This window comes from Mobula birostris, chromosome 8, assembly GCF_030028105.1.
Source record: "Mobula birostris isolate sMobBir1 chromosome 8, sMobBir1.hap1, whole genome shotgun sequence".
In the NCBI taxonomy this organism is placed as follows: domain Eukaryota; kingdom Metazoa; phylum Chordata; class Chondrichthyes; order Myliobatiformes; family Myliobatidae; genus Mobula; species Mobula birostris.
Window position 1 is genome coordinate 20,413,648 of NC_092377.1, and position 21,665 is coordinate 20,435,312.

Consider the following 21,665-nt stretch of genomic DNA (forward strand, 5'->3'; position numbering starts at 1 on the left):
ATGTTCCCAGGATGGCTGTATCCTGATTACAGGAGCCATTAGCAACCAACACCTACAGAAACTGGGAAACAAGATGAGCAGACTGGAAAGAGCAGGCATGCGTAACCACTGAAGAATTTGGAACACTGTGTGGGCAATAAAGAACTTCATCCCACTCAGAAAAAATGAAATCCTAGTGTAACTGAGCTGAAGGCATGTCTAGTATTATTGGGTTTTATAATAAATTACCTCCAATCCTGCAATGCCTGTAATTCAATTGATATGAGATGACATGGTGGATGTGGACAGAAGCTTATGGAGAGGTGAACTTTTTCTCAGCTATAGTTCGTTAAGGAGAGGCCTTGGGAAATTCTAAATAATTGCCACAACCTGCAATCAGTGCATTACTCAACAGATAGAGAGTTGTGTGCCAGATTATCATATGGGTATTGGCCTTGTGCTCTCTCATCAGATAAAAGGTGCCTCTGAAAACCTAACAGGATGGTCACTTGGTCACTCTGTCTGAAAAGCTGACAGGATGTAAGATCAGAATGGTTACAATGGCTTTGGAAAGTATCCTTTACTGTATGTGGAAGAATTAGCCATCATGTTTGGAGTGGAGTGGTTCCTTAAGTACATTCATGGATGTCAGTTCACTATTCACAGTTATCTTCAGGAACCAGAATAAACTGCTGATGAAGGAATTCAGGTTGTGGGGAAAGGGTGCAAGTGCTGATGTTGGATCCTTTGGACATCTTGACAGTGAGTAATGTGCAAATTAGACTGTGGATAGTGAAATATTCTGTAATTCTGCAGTGAATGATTTGGTTAAATAATGTTAACTTTGATTTGGGGAGGGTTGGAAACATATTAATAAATTATTTAAGATTCCAGATTCAAGATTGTTTGATGCTGTTTCCAGTACACAAGTGTAAAGGAGAATGAAATATTTGTTTCTCCAGAGCTGATACAGCACAAAAGAAAACACAAAAGATAAAGAACACAATAATAAAAAAACACAATGAATATAAGTACATACGATTAGCCCAAGTAGTAAATCTGTGGAATGCTCTGCCACAGACTGTGGTAGAGGCCAAGTCCATGTGTGTATCTAAGGTGGAAGTTGATTGCCTCCTGATTGGTCAGGGCATCAAAGGATATGGCAAGAAGACAGGTGTATGGGGTTGAGTGGGATCTGGGATCAACCATGATGGAATGGCAGAGCAGACTCGATGGGCCGAATGGCCTAATTCTGCTCCTATGTCTTATGGTCTTAAGATGGCTTATGTGTGTATAGATTGATTGTATGCCCATAAAGTGACACTAGTCTGTACATAAGATAACTGACAGAAAATCAAAAAGTACTGGTGGCTGGGGGCATGGAAGGTGTTGATCAGCCTTACTACTATGGTGATCCTGTTGTGAACGCTATGTAGCCTCCACCCTGATGAGAGTGGGATCAGTCATGGTGTTACTGGCCCTTTTCTGGCATCTTCAGTATACAAGTCATTAATGGTGATTAGGCTGGTGCCAATGATGAGTTCAGCAGTTTTGACTGCCCTTTGTAGAGCCTTCCTGTCCACCACAGTGCAGTTTCCACACCAGACAATGATGCAGCTTGTTAGGATGCTCTCTACTGTAGACTGAAGTGAGTACGGATGTGCAGCTTTCCAGTCTGTGTAGGAAATTTCCTGGGATCATGAAAGGATTATGTGATGTGCTCTCCCAGGAGTTTGAAACTGCTTGCAGTTTCTACTGCTTATAACTTCTATCTTAAATTGTAATATTCATAATTGAATGTAAAACTGATAATTGTTCTCCCCAGGCCATTAGGATTCATAGCACCTTTGGTACATATTTTGCATCACTGCTTTGATCTTTGGCAGAGAATGAACTCCCTAGAGGACAAAACTCGGCCTCCACACATTCCTCCATTTTAAAATGTAACACCTAGCTCAGCGGTCCCCAACCACCAGGCCGCGGACGGGTACCGGGCTGCAGAGCATGCGCTACTGGGCCGCGAGGGAGCGATATGATTTGGTCAGCTGCACCTTTCCTCATTCCCTGTCACGGCCACTGATCAGCCATTACACATGCGAGGTCATGACCCGCGCGTCATCTGTGTCAGGGTGGGAAGGCGATCAACTCCTCGAGCTTGCAAATGACGACGGGCTGAAAAGTATGTTTGACATAACATCTCTGTCGGCATTTTGGATCAAAGTCAAGGCTAAATATCCTGAGATAGCCACGAAAGCACTGAAAACGTTGCTTTCATTTTCAACATTTTTCTGCGAAGCGGAGTTTTCTGTAATGAATGCAACGAAAACTAAACTGCGGAATAGACTGGACATAAGGAACCCCCTTCGAGCATCGCTGTCTCCCATCACCCCTTGATAGGACAGTGTTGTTGCAGGGAAACAAGCCCAGGGCTCCCGCTGATTCAGCGATATTGGTGTGTTGACATGATTTTATATGTTCATACGGGGAAAATATGTGCTGTGCGTTTAATATCCAAATACTACTTAAAATGTTATGATGCTATTGACTTATAAGTGACCTATATAACCATATAACAATTACAGCATGGAAACAGGCCATCTCGGCCCTTCTAGTCCGTGCCGAACGCTACTCTCACCTAGTCCCGCCGACCTGCGCTCAGCCCATAACCCTCCATTCCTTTCCTGTCCGTATAGCTGTCCAATTTTTCTTCAGATGATCATATCGAACCTGCTTCTGCCACTTCTACTGGAAGTTCATTCAACACTTCAAGCTCTCCTGATAATTGACTTATCATTATATCCATGCGAGGAAAATATGCGCTGTGTTTAATATTAAATTCGTTAGATAAACCCTTTTAGGAACAAAATTGAGTGTATTACTCACTTATCACCTATATCCAATAGTGATTAACACCCACCCCCACGAACAGAATCGCCAAAAAGGATTTGCTTGCGGGGGCGGGGGGGAGAAATCGGCAGGTCATGACGCGCATGCGCATTGGTGCCCACGCAAGGCTTCATGGTCATTGTAGTCTTACGGGTAAACAACACATTTGACTGCTACTCTTGTTCGTTGGCAACCCTACCCCCCCCCCACCCCCAGTCGGCCGGTCCGCAAGAATATTGTCAATATTAAACCGGTCCGTAGTGCAAAAAAGGTTGGGGACTCCTGACCTAGCTGGCTCAAAGTCCAGGACAAAATTGCCTTCGAACCATAATGATATGTCTGGAAGCCAGGCTGATAAGTTAAGGAAGGATACCACTTGTTCTGGGTGACTGACTTTGCTGCGCAGGGAAGGAAATCCTGATTAAAACTCTACTCATCCATTGATGGTCCTTTTACCAGCTTTTACTAGTACAGGTTAAATCTTCCCATTATGGCCATGATTTTAATTGTTTTTCTCTAAGGGTGGGTGGTGGGGTGGAGATACGTCTCCACCAAAGGAGGTATAAGGCTCTTCTTCCCTGTGCTAGCTAGCAGAATACCCTTGGGCAAGGTGTAGCACCTGCTTAGGCCCCAATCAGGGTCACATGAAGTTACGGGAGCAGGTGGTGGACAGTCATATGAGCAGCTGGTGCATATCACAAGTCCTGGTTATGCAACCATTGACCCAGGCAGACAATTTCTGAAGAATGTTGATAATTGATGGGGTCACCCATCTTGTATAGACACTGCCCAGAAGAAGGCAATGGCAAGCCACTGCTATAGAAAAATTTGCCAAGAGCAATCATGGTCATGAGACCATGATCTCCCATGTCATGAGACCATGATCGCCCATGTCATATGACATGACACTTAATGATGATGATGATGATAGCTGTAAAGGACTTTCTTCTCCCCTTCTCTCAGGTTACTGGTCATAACTCCCATCACCTCTCCTCCTGACTTCTCACTGTGCTGGAATAACAGATAAGGCAAGAGCCTGCAGGTGCTGGAATCTGGAGCATAAATTAACTGCTTGAGGAACTCAGAGGGTCAGATTGCATCTGTAGAGGCAAAGGAGCAGTCGATGTGTTGGATGAATTCCCCTTATGAGAGTGTAGAGTGAAGAGAGGGGTTACATAATACGGGGGGGGGAGGTGACACAGAGGCTGGTAGGTGACAGGTGGAACCAGATGAAGGAGGGATAATGGACCGATGGAGCCAGGAGGGGCAGCGGCTTGGAAAGATGAAACATGATAGGAGAAGCCCAGGTGGACAGGTATGGAGGAATGAGACTGGGGGGGGGGGTAGGGGGGTAATGACGAGGGGCCAAATTGAAAAGGTGAATACAAATCATAAACACAAGAGATTCTGCAGATACCAGAAACAGAAAATAGAGCATAGATCTTCACACCACATCCAGGCCCTTCAGCTCACAATGTTGTGCCGACCACCCACTCTAGGATCAATCTAGCCCCTCCCTCCCACATAGCCCTCCATTTTCTATCAACCAGGTGCCTCTTTTCAATGTCCCTAATGTATCTGCTTCTGCCACCACCCCTGGCAGAGCTTTCAATGCACCCACCACTCACTGCTTAAAAAACTTACCTCTGACATCCCCTTTATATTTTCCTCTAATCTCCTTAGAATCATGTTTGTTTGTATTCGGTAAGAAGTCTCTAGCTGTCCATTCCATCTATGTCTCCTGTCATCATGCAGACCTCTAGCAAGTCACCTCTTCTCTTCCTTCCCTAGCTCTCTAAAGACATGCCTTTTCTCATAAAACATGCTCTCCAATCCAGGCATCATCCTGGCAAATCTCCTCTGCATCCTTCTTAAGGCTTCCACATCCTCCCTATAATGAGGCAACCAGAACGGAACACATTAGAAAGAAGTAAACAATTGATGTTGAGGTTCTGATGAAGGGTTTTTGCCCAAGACATTAACTGCTTATTCCGCTCCATAGAGGCAGCCTGGTTTGCTGAGTTGCTCCAGCATTTTGAGTGTGTCGCACAAGGAGAGCAAACCCGCATGTTCTGGTGGGAGTGCCCATTGTGGACAGAGTGTGGCTGCTCTGCAAAACTTCAATCCTCCCTTTGCCTCCACCTATATTGTTTGACCTGCCATGTTCTTCCAGTCGTTTATCTTTTTGCACTAGATCCTGCAGCACCCCTCAAACTACAAGTACTTCCCCAACACTGCCCTCCCTCTCAGAAACACACACACGCACATACTGAGAAATGCTTGTCATTCTTCACTGAGAAGGTTAATCACTGAAAGGAGATAAAAAAAAAAGGATCTGAAAGCACATTGACCTGATTATGTCAAGATCAGTATTTCCCATTTCCTCACACTGGAAGCAATTCCACCTCATGGCACCACTCAGAAATGTAACGTCCTTGGAAATGACCTCATCAATTGCTGAGCTCAGTTATGTACAAAACCATTTTCACGCACGGTTACTTCTGTATATTAATGGGATGCCCTCGTGGCCTGCATATGCTTCCTTTATGATCGGATGTGAGGGCTTCAATTGGAGGTTGAACCTAACACCAGTGCTTATCATTAACACATTGGTCAACTCACTGATGTTATCATTCCCTCTTTCACAACGGTCAGCACTAAACTGCCTGGATTAGACTTTACTGCAATGAACAGATACCATCTACGGAAGCCAATTTATAAAGGTTGTGAAGTGATTCCGATAAACTCTCGAAGAGCTTGGCCACACTTGTATGAAGGGAAAGGAACAGATAAGACCCTGGCCCCAATTCCACCTGCTCTGGTGAAAGCTGTGGTGAAAGCCGTAGATGTGTTGTGCTCCGGCAAGGTATTCAGGGGTCATCAGTTACACAAAGGCTAAAATGTTCACATGCCTGATTGCATGTAAATGGAAAGCAAACTATTTAAACTCACCCCCTGAGACCAGCCTACTCTGGAGTGTAGTTTAGTAATTCACACTAGGGGATTCATAATGATCCCGAGCCACAACCATCTCTGAGGATAGTGACAAAGACATTATTAGCTGCTGTAAAGCCCATTTAGCTGGGAAAGTGAAAGGAAGCAGACAGAATTGGAATCTCATCATGTTTCCAATAGAGCAATGTTGGGTTACCAGTGCTAAAATAGTCATAATTGCTTCAAGCTTCCATTCTATATGAAGCTGAAAATCCAGTGTAAACAAAGCTAAGTGCCAATGTGCCCTTGCTCACCCAAAGGACTAACATTAGTCCTCTTTCCTGGCTACAGAGAGCACACGATCAGAAGGCGCAGAGACCTAGCAGTCTCCATGAATCCTATCCTCAGCAGAAGAAGGGGAGGGAGAGAGCAATAAAAAAAATGTTTGCTAATGTCACCAGAAGAGAGAGCAAACTGATCCCAGCAGGTCTCTGCTGAGGTTTCTGGAGTATTCCAGACTCAAAAAGATTGCCAGCCGAGCCCCTTATATAGAGCACAGCTGTGCATTTTCTGTCACATAAAACAGCAGCTGTCATGTACCTTGCCAGGAGCCAAATTATTAACTCAGTGAGACAGAGCCAACTATTGGCAGAGAAGCTTTTCCAGCATGCAGAAGTATTCTTAAATCATCTTTGTTTATATAGTGTTGTCAATGCAATATAACACCACATGGGCAGAAAGATGCTTTTAAATACAGGAACACCACCAAACAAAGCATATTTTCAATTTTCTTCTAGAGCAGGCAGCCAAAAGCTTGGTCAAAGAGGAAGATTTAAATGCGTCTGGAAGAAAGAGCAGGCTGGGGAATGTTACGGGGAGAATTCCAGAATTCAGGGACTCAGCAGCCGAAGGAGTAGTCGCCTGGAGCAAGTGTTTAAAATAGCGGCTGTGCAAGGAGCAGAAAGCACAGTGTGCAGGACTGCAGACTGTGCAGGAGGGATGAAAAGAGGGAGAGCGTTGGAAAAGTGAAGCTGATGATAATTTTAATAAGAATTCTTGGAGGCTCACATGTACGAAGGATTGTGAGGACTGCTGAGGGGATCACCGGAGTCTCTCTTCCACACATTAACGGTATTTGTCAGGAGTCCTGCGTATGCCGGGTCCTTGGCATTGTTAGTGATCTCCTCCATCTGTAGAGCAATCTTCTTGACCTCCTACCATCAGGCAGGAGGTACCGTAGAATTAAGACAAGAACTGTTAGGATGGGAAGCAGGTTCTTCCCCCAGGCTGTAAGACGACTGAACTCCCTGCCACCAACCACACTTCATCACGCATGAAGCGCCAGTCGTGTTATACTGTTTACTTTATAACTTGTATCATAAATGCACCTTATTATTTGTTAATTTATTTGTGGCAATATTACTTTATGTGGTATGTATGTGAGTTATATATACTGTGTTGTGCACCTTGGTCCGGAGGAATGTTGTCTCGTTTGGTGGTATGCATGTGTACGGTTGACTGACAATAAATTTGAGCTTGTTAAAACCATGCATACACCGTAAGTACACACAAGCACTTATGGGAGCACTCTTGCATAGATGTACCCATGCATGTGCACAAAATCATCACAAGTGCATGCATACACACGCACATGTTCACAGGTATGTGTACAGGCACACATAAGAACACACAGGTGAACAAACAGGCAAGCATGGCCACACTTGCACATACCTGGTTGCATGACGGACTGGCAAAGCAACACAAAGGTGCAGGAATGTAGGAAGCTGCAGAGTGTAATGGACTCTCCCAATAGATCACAGGTAATTCCCTACCTCCTATTGGTAGTATCTACAGGAGGCGCTACTTCAAGGCAGCAACATTCATCATAGCTGCTGCCTATCTGATGAGTTCCTCCAACATTTCGTCTCTCTGGATTTCCAGCATCTGCAGAATCTCTTGTATCCATCATCGAAGATACCCACCATCCCGGCCTAGGCATCTTCACACAGCTACCATCGAGCCAGAGGTACAGAAGCCTGATGTCTCACACCATTATGTTCAAGAATAGCTGCTTCCCTTCAGCCGTTCACCTCCAAGAGGACCACAACCTTGCCGTGGATTGGAGACTTGCGTGCCTCATTGACCTGGAGAGCAATGCTGGCTAGAGTCAGAGCCTTATACTGAACAGGTCAAAGGATAGAGGCCAGAGTAAGAGTGGTCCTCCGCTCCTCCAAATTTGGGGTTTAGCTCAGACTAACAACCCTGACTGGCCAAACAGAATTGTTACAGAAACAGCAATGAAGAATCCTTCTACATCTATGTGCGACATATCCTGAGTCTCCACCCGGGACCTGCATGACTGACAGTCGTGAAAACTGAGAGGAAGCTACTGACAGGATGAAGAAAGCCCTGAACTCCGCCAATCTGAACCACACCTAGGCATAATAGAGAAGATGGCCAAGGACAGATAGAGAAGGAGGACCTTTATTGCTGCCCTAAAATGGGGCATAATGGGCAGTATGTAAATAAGTTCGGCCATTCAGTCCCCAAAGCAATCCCTCATCAACATTAGCAACACTACGATCATCTTGATCACTTTGCACTAAAATAGACTGGGTTTTTTTGTAATAATTTTTTTCTTATAAAACTCACATGTATTTTATGTTTATATTTTTCTTATGAATGCTGCTTGTAAGATGCTACGTGCCTTTGATACTGCAACAGGTTTGGTCATTGAAAATTGTCCTGTGATTAGGCTAGGGTTAAACTGGCGGTTGCTGGGTGCAGCAGCTCGAAGGGCTGGAAGGGCCTATTCTGTGCTGTATCTCAATATATAAATATTTCTTTTCATTGCACCTGTGGATACATGTGCTTATACATATAACAGTAAACTGAACTTTGATACAGTGCACGTGCACATAAAAGCTTGCACAAACTCCCATGCATATGATGCACGTGGACACACGCACACGTACATCTCACAATTAGTAATTTCTTCCATATTACTCAGTTATACAGATTTGGTGAGTTGACATGCTTATGAAATAGAAGCAGACTATTTTCCCACTGAGTTTACACCAACTCCCAGCAGATCAATCTCACCAGTCCAAGTGCCCCGCATCTCGGCAAATCAATCTCTCAAATTGCTGTCCAACTTTTCCTTTCAAGTTTTTTGCACCTGACCTATGGGGTAATTTACATTGGCCACTTAACCTATGAGTAGATCTTCAGGATATGCTGGGAAACTGGAACACATAGAGGAACATACAGGGCTAAGGAAGAATAAGCAAGCTGCACAATGACAAGACTCAAGTTCATGATGTATCTGTACATATAAATGGTCAAACATGGGTGCATGCACACAAATACGCACACACATAAACATGTGTAAATACATAACACTATTTGCTGTTGTGTGCTGGGGCAGCAGGCTGAGGGTAGCAGACACCAACAAGAATCAACAAACTCATTCGTAAGGCCAGTGATGTTGTGGGGATGGAACTGGACTCTCTGACGGTGGTGTCTGAAAAGAGGATGCTGTCCAAGTTGCATGCCATCTTGGTCAATGTCTCCCATCCACTACGTAATGGACTGGTTGGGCACAGGAGTACATTCAGCCAGAGACTCATTCCATCGAGATGCAGCACAGAGTATCATAGGAAGTCATTCCTGCCTGTGGCCATCAGACTTTACAACTCCTCCCTTGGAGGGTCAGACACCTTGAGGCCAATAGGCTGGTCCTGGACTTATTTCCTGGCATAATTTACATATTACTATTTAACTATTTATGGTTTTATTACTATTTAATTTTTATCGTGCAAATGTAACGAAAACCAATTTCCCTCGGGATCAATAAAGTATGACTATGACTATGACTACTACTACTAAATGTACTTTGCACACACGTGCACATACACATAAGTGCACATGCATGCAAAGACTCACGCATGCACATCTACCCACCTATGCATTCACACGTGCGTACACTATACAGTTCTGCAAAAGTCTTCGGCACATGCAGTATATATAGCTAGGGTGCCTAAGTCTATTGCACAATACTGCAGTAATTTTATATATTGCACTGTACTGCTACCGTGAAAAAAAAACTATTTTCATGAAATATGTGAGTGACGATAAACCTGATTCTGATGTGGGTCTCTATTGTGGACTGACAGTGGGACGGGGGGCAGGGAGGGGGGAAATCATCGTTGGAAAGAAGGAAAGGGAGAGGGCAGGGAGCGGGAAGCATCAGCGAACATTCCATAATGATCAATAATCCAATTGTTTGGAATCAAATGACCTTGCCTGGTGTCTCAGGGCTGGGCATGCCTTCACCTGCACCACCCCACAGCCTAGCACTCCTTCTCTGCCACCTGTCCCACACCCCTCCCGTAGCACTCCCATTCCCAATCATTCACCGTTCCCAACATCCTTTACTCCTATCAGATTTACAAAGTTGTTCTCTACTCCACATTGACAAGTACAAAAGATTTGTGCCTAAAACTGTATATGCACAAAGATGTTCACACACACATACATTACAGCCAGTCCTTTACTTTGTCACACTTTTATATCGAACATAAATGTGTAGCACAGCAAGATTGTATCCATGGAGAGCTTTGATCCACCACGTTATGATTGTGTTCATGCAGTGAGGAACTTTAGCTAAAGACATTTTGGTATGGATGTTTAATATATAACCCTTGTAAACTTTGAATCAGTGATGAATTGGCGTCCAGCCTCCAAAAGTGTGTATATACAAACATTATCAGCATACTGCAGCTTGATGACTAATGTTCAAACTTTTACTTATTCGTTAAACCTTCTCAAATTTGTTTATCTCAGAAATTCATTCCCAACCTATGCCTGCGACATGATGTCACACAAGCCGTGACATTTTATCCAGGGTGTCCACAGCAGGCACAATCTCAGTGCAAAGTAGCATCAGGCAAGACCATAAGATATAAGGTTAGCATTTAGGCCATTTGGCCCATTGAGTCTGTTCCGCCATTTCAACATGGCTGATCCATTTTCCCTCTCAGCCCCAATCTCCTGCCTTCTCCCCATATCCCTTCATGACCTGGCTACTCAAGAATCTATCAACCTCTGCCTTAAATATGCCCAGTGACTTGGCCTCCACAGCCACCTGTGTCACAATGGGGGGGCATAGGGAGCAAGGGTGGACCCAAATGCAAGACACATCTTGTGAGGTTAATTAAATTGAGTTTATTGTTCGCTACCAGGAGAGCAAGGCAGGAGCAGGAAATAGCGAACTAGACAAGGACTCAGGACTACGACTAGGCTGGGACTAAGGGTCTGGGCTTGGATTCGGAATCGGATCCCAAAACTAGAGGCGACATAAAGCGGCTATGGTATGGACTCCGAGCCAGGGACTGGGCAAGGACCCAGTACCTGGGTCGTGCCATGGGCTCGGACCCCAGAACCAGGCATGGACATGACATGAGCTAGGGAGAGGAGGAACATAGAAAAACAGAGCCTCGGTCTTGTGAGAGCAGGTACATGGAACCATGGACACATACACAGAACACAGAGTCGGGACCCCTCCTTGGGTACAGGACATAGGGCTGGGACTCATGATCCCCGCGGGGCAACAGCAAGACAGCCTGACTTACCCCACGGAGGCGAGGACAAGACAAGACAAGACATGACCCCCCGCGGGGCAATGGCAAGACGGCCAGACTTACCCTACAGAGGCGAGGACAAGACAAGACCAACACGAAAGAACACCAGACAGTACCTATCTAGCTCTGGCGATAGAACTAGACCGAGGTGCAGGCGAGGGCTGCAGACAAGGGGTAGAGGTGAGAGGGGCAGAGAAGGGATTCAGACAGGGGGGTACGACAGGAATCACAGACCGCCAGGGCCAGGACTAGACTCGGAACTTGGATGCCGCCAGGGCCGGGACGTGACTCGGAACTTGAATGCCGCCAGGGCCGGGACGTGACTCGGAACTTGGATGCCGCCAGGGTCGGGACTTGACTCGGTACTTGGATGCCCCCGGAGCCAGGACTTGACTTGAAGCCTCCAGGTAGTGAAGAGCTCTCGACTCGGCCCGGGAACAGTAGACTGAGGTTCTTGATTCCCTCCGGCGGGTTTACTGACGGACCCACCTTGGTGAGGAAACTTTGCAGGCTCACTTTGGCGAGGTAACTTGACAGGGTTGCTCCGGTGAGGAAAGGCGAATTACCGGCACTCGCTTCGGGCGGAGATTAGGCTTGCTCCGGCCAGATGACATTGGCACGCCGTACCTTTGGTGACTTTGCAGATGCTCTCGCCCCCAGTGGCTGAAAGCCAGAGACTATAAACTACCGGTTCAACCGAGATTAAATTGCCTCCAATCACCAAGGCCGAGGGATACGGGAAAACAGGGAATCAACGGCCCGGATCGTAACATAAACAAAGTAAATTTAAAGGGACACCGATCCGGACCATGACAACCTGTGGCAACGAATTCCACAGATTCAGCACTCTCTGGCTAAAGAAATTGCTCCTCACCTCCATTCTAAAAGGACCCCTCTCCATTCTGAGGCTGTGCGCTCTGGTTTTAGACCCCCCCTCCCCCACACCACAGGAAACATCCTCTCCACATCCACTCTATTACTGCTTTTCAACATTTGATAGGTTTCAATGAGGTCACCCCTCATTCTTTTGAATTCCAGTGAGTAGAGGTCCAGAGCCATCAAACACTCCTCATATGACAAGCCTTTCAATTTTTTTAACCTCCTTTGAACCAGCTCCAAACAGCACCACCAGCCCAGTATTTTCACATTCTCACCCATTGCCCTGTCAGGAATAGGAATAGAGACTAAATGGATTGGATTTGCATCATTTGAAAAGAATGTGGAGTAATCATATTGAAAAATACAGGATCCCAAGGGAATATGACAGGGTAGACGTTGAGGTATTTTTGCTTGTGAGAGAATCTCAGATCAGTGGCATAGATTCAAGACGAGGGCCCGATCATTTAAAACTGAGGTGGCCAGATGTTTTTTCTCACAGACGGTGGTGAATTTATGGAATTTCCATCCTCAGGGATGTGAAGGCTAGCTCAATAGAAATCTATGAAATAGAGGTACGTATATATTTTATGAAAGATCAAGGGATTGAGGGCTATGGGGATCTAACATAGAGAAGGGTCTTGAGGTCTAGAGTAGATCAACAATGATCATATCTAATGGCAGGACAGATGTGAGGAACCAGCTAATATAGTCTGGCTCCTGTTTCCTCGTGTTCTTGTCCATTGAACCTCATTATTTAAAAGCTTCCCATTCTATTGCACCTTTCACAACCTGAAAGGGGTACCGAGGCACAGTACATCCGGTGTTGTTCTGAAGAGATGTTACATAGTATTGTGAGAAATGTGACTGCTCCCACAGACAGCAATATAATAAAGGCCATACTAATTCTGTGATTCTATCCTCAGACCACGAGGTGCAAAGTGTGGCTGCCGGAGAGATCTTGCTGTGCACAAATTTGTTTCCTACATTTCAAGAGCACCTCACTGGTTTTATAAAATTCTTCGGCCATCCCAACGTTGAAAAGGCATTTTATTTTATTTGGAATAAATAGATGAAAACTAAAAAGTAGAAGTGCAACAAATATGCAAACATACAGGCAATTGTTCTGGAACGAGAACATCCCACTGGAAATGAGGGCTGGACTGAGTGACTATCAACACTTTACTTGGAAATGCTATGGTGATTGCTGAGCAGAAACAGAGTAGTGCTGTCCTAACTAGGATATGTTCTCATTAGCTATATTAAACAATGTGATCAGTTTCACCCTGGTTTGTACTGAAGTCTCTCTCTCTGTGCAAGAATCAAGTAGACGTTCTTTGTGATTTTCCGCATCCATTAGTTAAAGCTATTTTAAATCTGGTAACATCACAGCCCATAACTTCATCAACAACAATCCACACACTTCTAAGATTCAATAGCTAAATGTTCCTGTCAAGATGGGGCCTGTGTACAACAGTCCCTTGGTCATCATGTTCTAGATAGATCATGAAACCAACTTTTTCACTTTCTTAATGTATTTTATGTTTACTTCTTATTTTGAATGTGATGCTGGAACTCTAGGAGTCTGTGTTTTGATGTTTCAAGATCATTTGTGTGTTTCAATGCTCTGCAGACTCCGAGAGGATTCCGGGAGGCAAAGACAGTGTGAACAAACCTCATGGTGAAGAGGCTTTGGGATGGCACGTGAGCCGATGTATGAGCCCATTTCACCGATTAAAGCTTCCATTGTTCACCAACTAAAACAACAGGGGTGATTGAAGCATTGAGGCGAGTGGGGAAGTTTGCAGATCATTTGGGTGTTCTAGCACTCTGCAGTCTCTGAAAAGATTCTGGGAGGCAGCGTGTGCGAACCTCACAGTGGGCAGTCTACAGGATGGGGCACAAGCCTATGTTTGGCTCCGTTTCGCTAATTAAAGCTCCGATTGTTCACCTGTTAAAGCAACAAAGGACATTGAAGCATCGAAGCGGGTGCAGAGGGTGAACACCGGCTGCTTGTCTTTTCATAAGTTGTTCTGTACGGGAGAGGGGAGAGCCTGCCACTGTGGAGAGTGTTGTCCATGTTTTTTCTGCGTTTTGGATTTGGACTTTGGACTATAGACCCTTTTTTTCAGTCTTACAGTTTTTATATTCTGTGTTTTTTTTTTGCCCCATCTTCTCATTCTTTTGCGTGGGAAGGGGACTTAGGGGTCGATGTGCCTGATCCAATTTGTTCATTTTTTTGTGCAGAAAGAGGGATGTGGAGGCAGGGCCATTGTACCTGATCTATTTTATTTGTTTTTTGTGTGGGAGGAGGGATTTGGGGATTGATGAGCCTGTTCCATTTTTGTTCATTTGTTTTTTGTGTGGGGAGGTGGGATTTGGGGGTTGGTGATCTTGCTACCTTTCTTCTCTTTCTTGGTTTCATGGCTACCCAGAGAAATGAAGAATTTCAGAGTTGTATACCTTGATAATAACTGAGCCTTTGAACCTTTGAACAGTGTTTCCGTAATGGTATGGAGATGCAGATATTTTGTCTCTCCTGTTTGTAACTTCCGAGCATCTGGGGCACAGACTTTTCACGTCTGTAGGAAAAACATCTCTGGAATTTCCATGCATTAACTAAAATTCCTTTATTCCCAGATGTTTGGAATAAAGCTGAAGGAGAATTAAATATTTCCTCTGTTCAAAATGGGATTCCACTTAATGTTGGAATAAAGGGAAAAAGAGGCAGTATTGCTGTTTAATGAGGACCCAATGCCAAATCAAAGAATGGATCAAAATGGAAACCTAAGGTTGTCTTTGGCTCTTAAGTTAATTAGGTGAACCTATAGACACAAAAATCAGGCTGCTTAACAAGAACATGAGAAATAGATGGATAAAAAGCCATTTGCCCTCTTACAGCTCTTTTTGCAAACTTCCCAAATTCTTTGAATCTCTCAATATCCAAAAAGACCTCCTTCTTGAATATACTCAGCAACTGAATCTTCCCAGCACTCCTGGACTGAGAATTCCAAAAATCATTGCCTTTGGGGTGAAGAATTCGCTCTCTAATTTCCCTATCAAATCCTGAAATAATTTTGCCTCATTCAAAGAGGTCATCTCTTGTTTTTTTTTTAATTAAGGAGTGTAAAGGTCTGTTCTGCTTCATGTCTTCTCATAGTACAATTCCCGAGATCCTGAGAACCAAGCTCAAATTTATTGTCAACTGACTGCACATATATACAACTAAATGAAATAATGTTCCTATGGACCACAGTGCATCCACAAAACATATATCACACACAACACATAAATCAAAATAAATAAGTTAATAAAATTGAATTCAAAATGCATTTTGAATCATAGCACTGGTAAATAGTAAACAATAAACAGTAAACAGCTCACTGTCCTAGTGACGAGTTCTTGGTGGTGGCAGGGTATTCATTAGTCTCACAGCTTGAGGGAAGAAGCTGTTACCCAGTCTGTCAGTCCTAGTCCTAATGCTCCTCTACCTCCTTCCTGACAGTAGTGGATTCTCAACAATGTTTTGGGCTCTTCATCTGCAACATTCCTAGTAAAATTCACAAATAGGGGGGATATTTGTACATATTCAGTTGAAGTTCCTCTTCAGGAAAGTTAACTTGACTCCCAAATACACAGGAAAAACTCAGCCAAACATGTTTGATTTAACACTTGGGAATCTCTGTTGACAAAAAGTTGTCTAATGCAAAATGTATTGCTTGGCATGGTTTGGAAAATCATTGACTATCTCTCCTTTTACTTGTGCTTTAATATGGAAACTCAATGCCCTTATTACCTCTGAACTGAATGGCACGCTAACTTAGATCAGAGAGAAAAGCCAAGCCATTAGGAAGACAAATGGCATATCACAAGAAATTTTAAGAACATGAGTGAAGATGATTTGCTGCAATTGCACAGATTATTGATATAACCCAAACTGGAGTAATATTTACAGTTTTGGTCATCTTTAACTTAAAGGATATACTTTAATAGAGAGAGTGCAGCAAAGATTCACTAGAATCATTTCAGAGAAAACACATTTGCTATTTGAAGAGAGATTGAGTAGACCAAGCCTACAGTTTAGCAGAAATGAGAGGCAATCTCACTGTAACTTAAAGAATTTAACGAGGTTGGAAAGCTGGAAACATGAAGGATGTTTCTACTGGCTGAGGGGTTTAGAAGCATATGTTGAATCCATTATTAAGGATGAGGTTTCAGGGTACTTGGAGGCACACGATGAAGTAGGCTAAAGTCAGCATAGTTTTCCTTAGGTGAAATCTTGCCTGACAAATCTGTTGGAATTCATTGAGGAAATAGTAAGCAAGATAGACAAAGGAGAGTCAGTGGATGTTGCTTACTTGGAATTTCAGAAGGCCTTTGACAAGGTGCTGTGCATGAGGCTGCTTAATAAATTAAGAGTCCATGGCATCACAGGAAAGATACCAGAATGGAAAGAAGATTGATTGGTTGGCAGTAGGCAAAGAGTGGGGAAAAGGAGGGCCTATTCTGGTTGACTTCCAGTAAATTGTGGTGTTTCGCAGGGGTCGGTATTGGGAACATTTCTATTTACATTATATGTCAACGATTGAATGACAGAAGTAATGGCTCTGTTGCCAGGCTTGCAGATGATACAAAGTAAGGTGGAGGGGCAGGTAGTGTTGAAGAGGCAGAGTCTGCAGAAGTACTTAGACAGATTGGGAGAATATAGTGTAGGAAAGTGTGTGGTCATGCATTATTGCATAAACTATTTTCTAAACGTGGAGAAATTCTTTTTAAAAATCAGAGCTGCATAGGGACTTGGGTCCTTGTCTGGGATTCACTAAAAGTTAACTTACAGGTTGCATCAGTAGTAAGGAAGGCAAATGCAATGTTGACATTCATTTCGAGAGGACTAGAATATAAAAGCAAGCATGTTATGCTGAGGCTTTATAAGGCAGTGGTGAGGCCTCACTTGGAGCACTGAGAGTAGTTTAGAGTCTTTTATCTAAGAACAGATATGCTGGCATTGGAGAGGGTTCAGAGGAGATTTATGAGAGTGATTCCGGGAATGATTTAGTTAATGTATGAGGTGTGTTTGATGGCTCTGGGCCTGTATTTACTGGAGTTTAGAAGAATGAAGGGCGATCCTATTGAAACCAATTGAATATTGAAAGGCCTAGATAGAGTGGATGTGGAGAGGATGTTTCCTATAGTCAGCGAATCTAGGAACAGAGGGCACAGCGTCAGAACAGAGGGACATCCATTTAGAGCAGAGAATAGGAGGAATTTCTTTAAACAGAGGGTGACTGTGAAATTCATTGCAATGGATGGCTGTGGAGACCAAGTCAATGAGTATATGTAATGTGGAGGTTCATAGCTTCTTGATTAGTTAGGGTGTCAAAGGTTACAGCGAGAAGGCAGGAGAATAGGGTTGAGAGGGATAATAAATCAGCCATGATGGAATAGTGGAGCAGACTCAATGGATTGAATGGCCCAATTCTGCACCGATGTCTTATGTTTTATTTATGGTCCAGTAAAAGTGTTAGGCCACTTCAGGCTGTGATGGGGAGAAATTTCTTCAGAAAGGGGGAAGTCAGTCTTTGAACCAACCAAGACGACTCTGAATGGTTAGTCTTTGAATGTATTCAAAACAGATATTGATAGATTTCTGAACATTAATGGATCTGAGGGATATGGGAACAGTGCCAGAAAATGGTGCTGAGGTAGAGGATTTGCCATGTGAATGATGAAGCAGGTTTCAAAGGAACAATATGAACATTTTAATCAATTTTCACTACTATGGTTTATTTTTGGTTCTAATTATAACAAAAACTAGAACAAAATAATTAGAAAAAACTAACTAGACCAAATAAAATAGAACAAAAAATGCTTGAACTGAGTACAATTTATGATTAATTTATGATTTTCTCGTGAATACCGCTTACTTGATTGTGATGCTACTGCGGGTAAGTTTGGTCGTTGTTTTATGCTTACATGTACATATGACAATAAAATCAACTTTGACTCCAAACAAACTCAGGGACATGATGACCTAAGAATTAGGACATAAAATTCGCTATTAAAGAATTGTTATTAATTACCTTTTAAGTTTTTTATACCATCTGGATTACTGATCCAATAACATGGGCAACATCTGGATTACTGATCCAATAATATGGGCAACATCATAACATAAGAACATAAGAAATATGAGCAGGAGTAGGCCATCCAGCCCATCGAGCCTGCCCCGCCATTCAATAAGATCATGGCTGATCTGTCCGTAAACTCAGCTCCATCCACCTGCCTTTTCCCCATAACCCTTAATTCCCTTACTATGTAAAAACCTATCTGTTTCTTAAATATATTTAGTGAAGAAGCCACAACTGCTTCCTTGAGCAGAGAATTCCACAGATTCACCACTCTCTGGGAAAAACAGTTTCTCCTCATCTCCATCCTAAATCTTCTACCCTGAATCTTGAGGTAATGTCCCCTAGTCCTAGTCTCACCTACCAATGGAAACAACTTTCCTACTTCTATCTTATCTATCCCTTTCAATATTTTGTGTGTTTCTATAAGATTCCCTCTCATTCTTCTGAACTCCAGGGAGTATAGCCCCAGGCGACATCAGGATTACTGATCAAATAACATGGGCCCATCTGGATTACTGATCCAATAACAGGGGCACCATCCAGATTGCAGATCTCATGATTGTTTTCTCTGGGTGCTCCGGGTTCCTCCCACAGTCCATTGACATACTGGTTGGTAGGTTAATTAATCATTGTAAATTGCTCCATAGACTAGGATTAAATTCAGGGATAGCTGGTCACCATGGCTTAATGAGCCAGAAAGGCCTAGTATGCACTGTATCTCAATAAATACATAGATAAATAAATAGATAGATAGATAGATAAACAAATGGAAATGGAAATGATTTATTATTGTGACATGTATTAAGATGCAGTGAAAAACTTTATTTGTATACTGTTCATACAGATCAAATCATTACACAGTGCATTGAGGTACAACAAGGTAAAACAATAACAAGGCAGAATAAAGTGCAACCTTTACAGAGAAAGAGAAGTGCAGGTAAACAATAAGATGCAAGATCATATCAAGGAAAATTGTGAGATCAAGTGTCCAATTGCTCTGCTAGGGAACCATTTATTAGTCTGAAAGCAGCAGGGTGGAAGCTATCCTTCAGGTTTTCAGGCATTTGTATCTTCTGCCTGATGGAAGAGGGAAGAAGAAAGAATGTGTGGGGTGGTGGGGGAGGATGGGGTTGATTCTGCTGGCTGATTTACTGAGGCAGCGAGAAGCATAGACAGAGTCCATAGAGGGGAGGCTGGTTCCCTCGAAATGCTGAGCTGTGTGCACAACTCTCTACAGGTCATGTGCAGAGCAGTTGCCATATCAAAGCCGTTGTGCATTTGGATAGAATGCTTTATATGGTGCAATGATGAAAATTGGCTAGAGTCAACAGCGACATGCCAAGTTTCTTTAGCCTCCTGAGGATGTAGAGGCTTCCTGAGCACCACCACCCAGATGACTAATTCTGTAACACATTGCAACAAATAAACTACTGATTTCACAGCAGCTCCAATTATCACATAAACAACGTATGCATTACAGATACAATAACCAGGACACATCTGCATTACTGATCCTTAAACATGGGCTCCACCTGGAGTGCCCACACTATAACATGGACACTACGCCACAACACCAAGTGAAGGTCTCATATCATAGTTGTGAAATGGGCAAATGTTCCTCCAACTATTAGATGGAAACTTCATAAAATTGAGGGTGAGGATAAAATGCCAAGTAATGTACTTAATTGCCAAGATGCAGGAGGAAACCATTTGGCCCTTCAATTTCATATCTATTCTCAGAGAGCTGAGCCAATATCCCCAATAGCTCCTCCTCATTTTTCTGTACCTCTATGATTTATTGTGTTTCACATGTCCACCCAATCCCCTTTGATTCTTTTGCCACTTGCCCACACTGAGAAATACTTTGACAGTGGTCATTTAATCTACCTGCGTGTCTTTGAGATGTGTAATATCCCTTTATTTGCAATATTACCTGATGCACTTTCAAGTGAATTATGGATTAAGTTTGAAAGTATGGAAAAGAAAGTCTTGCAAATGTTTAAAAGTCAAGGAGAGTTGATTCATATCATTAATTTGGGCATTAGGAATTTTGTACTCAAGATCAAAATCAAGACCAAAGATTCATGTTTATTTGTCATGTGTACATTGATGATTAAAGTGATATGTGTTGTTTGAGTTAACAACCAATACACCCAAGGGTGTGCTGCAGCAGCCCACAAGTGTCGAGACTCCAATAAGTTACCACCTCCCTTCGATGCTCCTTTTCCCAGATTTCTGCCTCTGTATGAGTTTGCATTACCGAAAGCTGACGGAAGGGATTTCAGCATTGTTCCATTGTCAGCATGGTGCACACATTAAGATGATTACATAGGCAGCTTTTATACTTTTGTACCTGGTCATTTGGAGGAAAATAAATACTTGGAAGGATATGCTGTGTAACATCTAGACTTCAGAAGGCAGGATACAACAGTGCATGACCAGCCAGAAAACTATTGGCAGTTGCGAAAGACATGCTTTTCTTAACATTGCATTTCAAGATTGGACCTTCTCAGTAAATAACAATCCATTTACATCTTACCTGTTATGGGCAAGGAGTATTATTCGATATACTTACCGATTGTATCAATGCTGGCATGTAGCAGTTCATTCAGTGTCGCAGCCTTTCCAATGTTTATTGATCCCATGGTCCTACTGAAGGTTTCAGAGATTGTGGGTCATTTGCGCTTTCCAGAGCAGCATCTCAACTTGCAAATAGGTCTCATTGGCACTCAGGAGAAGATTTCAATCAGAACCACTTAGTAACCAACTGGGAAAAGAAAGAGTGCAAAGCATAAAATGTCATTTTGTTGAAACAACATATTAGCTACCTGTTTCAGGTTCCTATTTGTAAAGGTGAAATATCTTTCAGCAGATAAAACAACATAATGGAGAGGAAGAAGGTGGGAAAGGCAAACAATAGGATAACAAACCAAGGTGTATCGGTGAATGTATGTTGGAGGTGAACACCTGGGGCGTGTGTTATTTGACACTGGAAAATTCAATGTTCATATCATTGCATTGGAAGCTATCCAAGTGGGACATGAGATATTGTTCTTCTAGTTTGCATTTGGCTTGCTTGTGGCAATAGTGTAGTCTGCAAACATACAGCTGGACATGGGAGTGGGAAAGAGAGTTAAAATCACATGTAACCAGAAGCTTGAGATGGCCATTGTGGACAGAGCACCGAAACTGGGCTCAGTTCCCAAATGTGGAAGAGGCT

The 21,665-nt window shown here is 43.2% G+C and overlaps 1 protein-coding gene across 1 annotated transcript in view; it reads right to left on the bottom strand.

Moving 5' to 3' along the window:
- Window positions 1-21,665, bottom strand: part of rasgrp3 (RAS guanyl releasing protein 3 (calcium and DAG-regulated)) — a 161,122-nt gene that overhangs the window by 91,125 nt on the left and 48,332 nt on the right. The window contains exon 2 of the mRNA XM_072264870.1: window positions 21,021-21,212. Coding sequence (XP_072120971.1) covers window positions 21,021-21,090 — 70 coding nt within the window. The 5' untranslated portion in view covers window positions 21,091-21,212. The remainder of the gene's footprint in view (window positions 1-21,020; window positions 21,213-21,665) is intronic.